At 43.4% G+C, this 6,311-nt stretch overlaps 1 protein-coding gene across 1 annotated transcript in view; it reads left to right on the top strand.

The window, feature by feature from the left end:
- Window positions 1–2,130: 2,130 nt before the first annotated feature.
- Window positions 2,131–6,311, top strand: part of Ccdc121 (coiled-coil domain containing 121) — an 8,426-nt gene continuing 4,245 nt past the window's right edge. The window contains exons 1-3 of the mRNA XM_013013529.1: window positions 2,131–2,243; window positions 3,248–4,126; window positions 4,301–4,363. Of these exons, the coding sequence (XP_012868983.1) occupies window positions 2,131–2,243; window positions 3,248–4,126; window positions 4,301–4,363 (1,055 nt within the window). The remainder of the gene's footprint in view (window positions 2,244–3,247; window positions 4,127–4,300; window positions 4,364–6,311) is intronic.

The following is a 6,311-nucleotide window of genomic DNA, read 5'->3' as shown; positions in this document are numbered from 1 at the left end:
GCTCAAGTGGTAGAGCGCTCGCCTTGAGCTGAAGAGCTGAGGGACAGCGCCCAGGCCCAGAGTTCAAGCCCCACGACCGACAAAAAAATAAAAATGATACGTGTCCCGACCTGCAGGACGTCAACGAGGGCAGTGAACCTAAGTGAGAAGGAATGAAGGGACAAGAGACACGAAGAATGACAGCAAGACAGGGATTCTGATCAAGCTGCCGCTGCTGCTAAATTTTATTTTCACACAGCTGTATTTATATGCTTGGAATAAGGAAGCATTTTTCATTGGCCGTTAAGGAAGCTTTTTCATTGGCCGAAGCAGCTGTAGGATGTTTGCTTAGGGCAAGGTGAAAAGGTGGACGGTCTTTAGCAGCTGCAGGGTGTTTACTTAGGGCATGGTGAAAAGGTGAGATTCTGTAAACTCAGCCTCAAGATGTTCCAGTGAGATAGTTAAGCCTATTATGTTGAGAGACTCAACTTTTGGCTCCCAACAGATACGAATCAAAAGTAGGCAAAGATGATCACTCTAGAGAATTTTTATTGGATCTGCTATTGCAACACCAAGAGCAACATAGGAAGATGTCTCCCAGCTGGACAACAAATGAATGAGCAGACTACTTATATAGTTAGAAAGAGGTGTGACAAGGATATCTCCACCAATTGTATCAGACCCCACAGGCAAATGAACAATTGTGTTTGCATCAATCATGATACCGTCCTTGTCGCCAGTCACAACATGCAAATAAAACATTTTGCACCAGTCACATATCTTCACGAGAAAAGGTCACCAGAAAATACACCAGAATAGACACTGGTTGAAATGACTTCAGGGTCCTTTAGAGTTCATAGAGGCTTGTGGTGGTAAAAATTCCAGTTAAGTTCAAAGTGTTTGCTGGGGTAGTACTTTCAGGAGCAAGAGCCTTGCTTTGGTTTCAAAATAGCTGGAGCTGGCATGAGGGCAATTGGCTGCCTAGCTGCTAGTCCTATATTCAAAGCAGCTGGCCTGAAGAAGAGACTCAGAGATGTCAATTAAGGAGTTAGTTCTCTCCAAACCCCAACATCTTAGCATCTTTCAGGGAAAATAAATTGCCAAAAGGGTGCTTGCAACAAGATCTTCTCTGTTAAATTCTTTAACAGCATTTGATCATGTTTTAACAAAGCTTATCTCTTGTTCCAGTGCCCCAGGGAGAAGAGAATCCCTACTATCTGTTTTATCCCCAATTCTTAGGCCATTAAAAAAAATGTTTGAAATGTACTCATTACCTTGCTCATGTAACTGTAACTCCTCAGTACAGTATTTTTACAATAAAAAATACAAAAGAAAAAAGAAAAAGGATATATTTTCACAATAAAAAAAAGTTTGACAATATTTTCACCAGAAACTCTTGTGCTTGCCATGTGCTTCACTCTGGAGTTCTTCACACACTTGGGCTTGGCGAAGTTGACCCATTTCCTCAGCAAGACGATTGCAATACAATTGCTAAGAAGAAACTGGAGTTGATGTCAAAAGTCCCCGAAGCCATGGGGCGCTACCCTCCAACACCTCAGGGGCCCATCTTCTTCTATAACCCCTTACTGGTCCTGCCATTGCAAACCACAGCAGGCACACAGACAGCCGAGGATCCTAGAAGCCTAGAACCTCGGGAAGTTATGGGCACCGTCCCCTTTCTGGCCCACCCCACCCTAGAACCCACGTGGCTAAAGAGACTTGGCACAACGTTCCGCGCGACCATTGTGCAGAGAATCCATTCGTCCTGGGGCCCTTGCTTGGGGAAGAGGGCACCTAGTGGGTGCAGGACGTCTTCGGTGGTCTTGACCTGGCTGAGGAGAGCCTGTGAGAGCTGCCGAGCAAGCGAAGCGAGAAGACCACTGTGTAGCCGGGACGCTGGCCCGCACAGGAGGGTCTGAAAGGGGCACAGGAGGCACTTACTTCTTTGAGGACTCTGTGCTCCACACCCAGGAGCATGCACCCCACTGTGCACCCCCAGACCTATGGGGCCCCGAACCTCTGGAGGATCAACTGCGAGGTCTTGTTTGGCAGCTGAGGAGGTTAAATAGTCCAAGGTTGCATCAACCAAATCGAGGGCATTGAGCTACCTCAGGACCAACTGGGCAGAAGTCAAGTGGCGCTGAGTGCAGAATGGAGAACTGGGGGAGAAGTTGCCGCCTGGGGGCCGCTGACTCCAGAGGGCCTTTGCAGGCAAAGAACCGCAATGAGCCCCCGCGCTGTCCTGAAGGTCCGGATGCCTGCAAGTAGGTATCACAGTGAAGTGCGCTGGAAACGCAGCAGAGAGGATGAAGAGGAGGAGAAAATCATCCCTAGTCCCCACGGTCCAGTCTGTTTGTGTGGCTTATTGTAGCTATGAAATCTTAAGGTCTGCGTTTCAAACCCAGGCTCTGCCACTTGCTAATGCTGTTAAGTCATGGGCCTCACTTCAGTTCTTGGAACCTGCACTCCCTCCCTTCCTCCCTCCCTCCCTCCCTCCCTCTCTCTCTCTCCTTCCTCTCTCCCTTCCCCACTCTGTGGGGGGGGCACACACACACCAGTACTAGGACTTGAACTCAGGGCCTCACAATCTTGTTGGCTTTTTTTGCTCAAGGCTAGCACACTACCACTTGAGCTATACCTCCACTTCTAGCTTCTTACTGGTTGATTAGAAATCTCTTATGGAACTTTCCTGCCCTAGGTGGCTTCAAACCATGATCCTCAGATCTCAGCCCCCTAAGTAGGTTAGGATTACAGATCTGAGCCACTGGCACCTAGTTTATCTTTCTCATGTTTTCGAATTGAGTTGCTATCTGATTGGGTTGTGGTGAATGAATTCATATTCTAAATTTAAAGCTACATTGTTCATCTTCATACCTTGCTGTGTTCCCCATGACTTACTTGCATAGGACATGGAGCATAATGGTTTCTCAAAAAAAATAAATATATATATATAGTAGAAATAGGGATAACTTGGCTGGGAAGGTGGCTCAGTGGTAGAGTGCTTGCCTTGCATGCATGAGGCCCTGGGTTCAATTCCTCAGCACCACATAAGCAGAAAAAGCCGGGAGTGGCGCTGTGGCTCAAGTGATAGAGCACTAGCCTTGAGCTGAAGAGCTGAAGGACAGCGCCCAGGCCCAGAGTTCAGGCCCACGACTGACAAAAAAAAAAAAAAAAAAAAGAGAAAGAAAGAAAGAAATAGGGATAACTGTCTGAGTTAGACTTTCTGGTGATTTTTTCCTAAATTGTCACCCTTTTGTTCTTCTTTTAGGTTTGCTCAGAAGTCCAGCAGTTCCCCTTCAGAGTCACCTTATCTTACTGTTCTTAATGAATATTTCAATACCACGACACTAACAATGTTAGAGAACATGGTCAAAACAAGGACAGTGACAGCCCTGAAGGTGCTGAACATTTATATCCGGGAAGCTAGGATCCGGTGCAAGAAGCTAGTACAGGAGAGCAGGCTATTACAGGAGGAACCATTTCAGGTGGAAAGAGAAAGCAAATGCCTTCTGACATATCTGAACAAAACAAATGACCATTTTAGAAGGAAACATGAGGAACTGTGGGAGGATTATGTCCAACAACTGGAGGCGATAGGACAAAGGAGACAAGAATTAGCATCCAGGTTTGCCACACAAACTGCAGACCTTCAAGCACAGCTCTTCCAAAGGAAAAAAATCCTGTATGATTTAAAGCAGCAGTTGCTGGCAATGAGGGACATCTCCCAATTAAAGAAGACACAGGAAATGACACTACTGGAATTACAGACAAATATAAAGAAAGTTGAATCAGAGACAACTATCAAGGACCAAGAAGCACATTTCCAGTTCCTGAAGCAAAAAACATTGCTGGAGAAACAACTAAGTGACCTGGACAAGTTGCAGAAGGGAGAGACCAAAACAAGGGAGCTTAAGAGGAAGGCCAAGGCTTGGGAGTTGATAGTTCAGCGGGGTCATCGTGATGTCAGTCTTGGCTTCAGAAAAGAAAACCAGCAGCAGTTGGAGAGATTATATCAGCTATGTCAGGAATTTAAGCAGTTAGCGGATACCACTAGACAGTTAAACAGGCAGAGGCAGCATCGGAAGGAGGAAAGATGGTATCAAGAAGGCTTAACTAGAGGTTGGCAGCAACTGCAGGCACGGCATAAGTATTATTTTAATCACAGAACAGGTGCACCAAAATCTGTCCTAAGTCATCCCCTTGATGACAAATACACATTATATTCAAAGAAATCCTTACAATGATAGAGAAATGGACAACTTAAACAAATATGCTTAAATACTTCATATACCCATTAGGAACTTTTCTTTTTGGATTGCAGTTTGCTAACCAGAAAATGGCATATTGAAGTTTTCCATCATGAGAAATTTCGGAAACACAGAAGGTTGGTATATTTTCTCATAAGGAAGCATTGAAACAATGGGAAAAAGAAATCATGGGATCATATTCCTACATTTAGGGTTCACATTCCAGTAAATCACTGCTCAAGCCTTGGGCTGTCATAAATGCCAAATGACAAGTACTGTATAATGAGTACATTAATTTCTGAAGGAACTGAAGAAAAGTGATGATGTTACCAAAAATGAGTGCCTTCAACATTATACTAGACCTGAATAATAAAGCAGATGGTACAAACAACTGGGGAAGGAACTGTTCCAAGAGAGAGGCAATACTGATTCTCCAAGTCCCTAAAATGGAACTGAACTTGTTGAGCACTGGTAGCTCATGCCTGTAATTCCTAGCTACTTAGGATGCTGAGATCTGAGTATCAAAGTTCAAAACCAGGCCCAGCAGGCAAATCTGTGAGACTCTTATCGTCACTTAACCAAAAAAGTGAAAATGGAGCTGTTTGTCTAGTAGTAGAATGCTAGCCTTGAGCACAAAAGCTCAGTGACAATGACCAGGCCCTGAGTTCAAGCCCCAGGACTGGCATTAAAAAAAAGGAGTTAAGCTTGGTATGCTCAAAGAACATAAAAACACATGTGGGCTGAGTACAACCTAGGAATTATCACAGGATATTCTTAGAGGGGTAATAGATAAAGCCAGTAATAAAGTAAGAATTGCCATAGAGATAAAAATTATGTTGTTGGCCCCAACATCTGAATGCATAGTTGTGCCACTGGCTTCAGTGGGGAAGAAATTACTAGATGATGAGGTAAAATCAAAGGTATAGGTAAACAAGGAGTAAATTTCTAAAATGTTATCTTTAGGAAGGGTTAGGAATCTGTTCAGTGGTAAAGTGCTTGCCTCTCATGAACAAGGACCTGGGTTCCACACTTAGAATGGAAAAAAAAAGATGAAGTGTGGTGGGGGAGGGGGAAGGCAATAAGGATATCTTATTGTTTTGGTGTAATTACAACAGGAATGCAAAAAGAATAGTCCCCTGGACCCTAAAACATTAACTAAATTCAGAATAATGTGTTTATTATTCCTGTGACTGTATAGCATTTTTATGTATATATGTATACACACATATATATACATATTTATATAAACACTATAAAGCATGATTTGTATACCTTATATAAGTGGTATATTTGGTGTACTCTGTAACTTGCTTTCTCAAGTAATATCTTTGAGATTTATTCATAATGATATTGAAAAGCCCTCATTAAGTTTAAAGCTGGTACAGTATTCCATTCTTTCTGGATGGATAGGATTATATATTAGAATAGGCTTTTAAAAAACCATGGATGTATAATATCTCAAAAATAGACATTTTTCAACCAGGTACTGGTGGCTCATGCCTATAATCCTAGTTATTCAGGAGGCTGAGATCTGAGAATCATGGTTTAGGACTAATCTGGGAGGACAAATCTGAGACTCTTTATCTCCAATTAACCAGCAAAAATCCAGAAGAGGAGGTGTTGCTCAAGTGTAGTGCGCCAGTATGAGTGAAAATGTCAAATGAGAGCATGAGCCCAGAGTTCAAGCCAAAATACTGGCAACAACAACCAAAAGAAAGGAAGAAAGAAATAAGGGAAGGAAGGAAGAGAAAGTGAGAAAGAGAAAGAAAAGAAAGGAAGGAAAGAAAGGATGGAAGGAAGGAAGGAAGAAAAGAAAAAAGAAAGAAAGGAAGGAAGGAAGAAAGGAAGAAAAGGAAGGAAGGAAGGAAGGAAGAAAGAAAAAGAAAGGCTCACACCTGTAATCCTAGCTACTCAGGAGGATGATATCTGAGATTATGGTTCAAAACCAGCTCAGGCAAGAAAGTCCATGAAATTTTTTGTTTTGGGGGGTTCGGTTGTGGGGCCTGAACTCTGGGCCTGGGCGCTGTCCCTCAGCTCTTCAGCTCAAGGCTAGCACTCTACCACTTGAGCCATAGCACCACTTCC

Source organism: Dipodomys ordii, unplaced genomic scaffold, assembly GCF_000151885.1.
Source record: "Dipodomys ordii isolate 6190 unplaced genomic scaffold, Dord_2.0 Scaffold20, whole genome shotgun sequence".
NCBI lineage: Eukaryota > Metazoa > Chordata > Mammalia > Rodentia > Heteromyidae > Dipodomys > Dipodomys ordii.
This window is presented reverse-complemented; position numbering and strand designations above follow the sequence as displayed.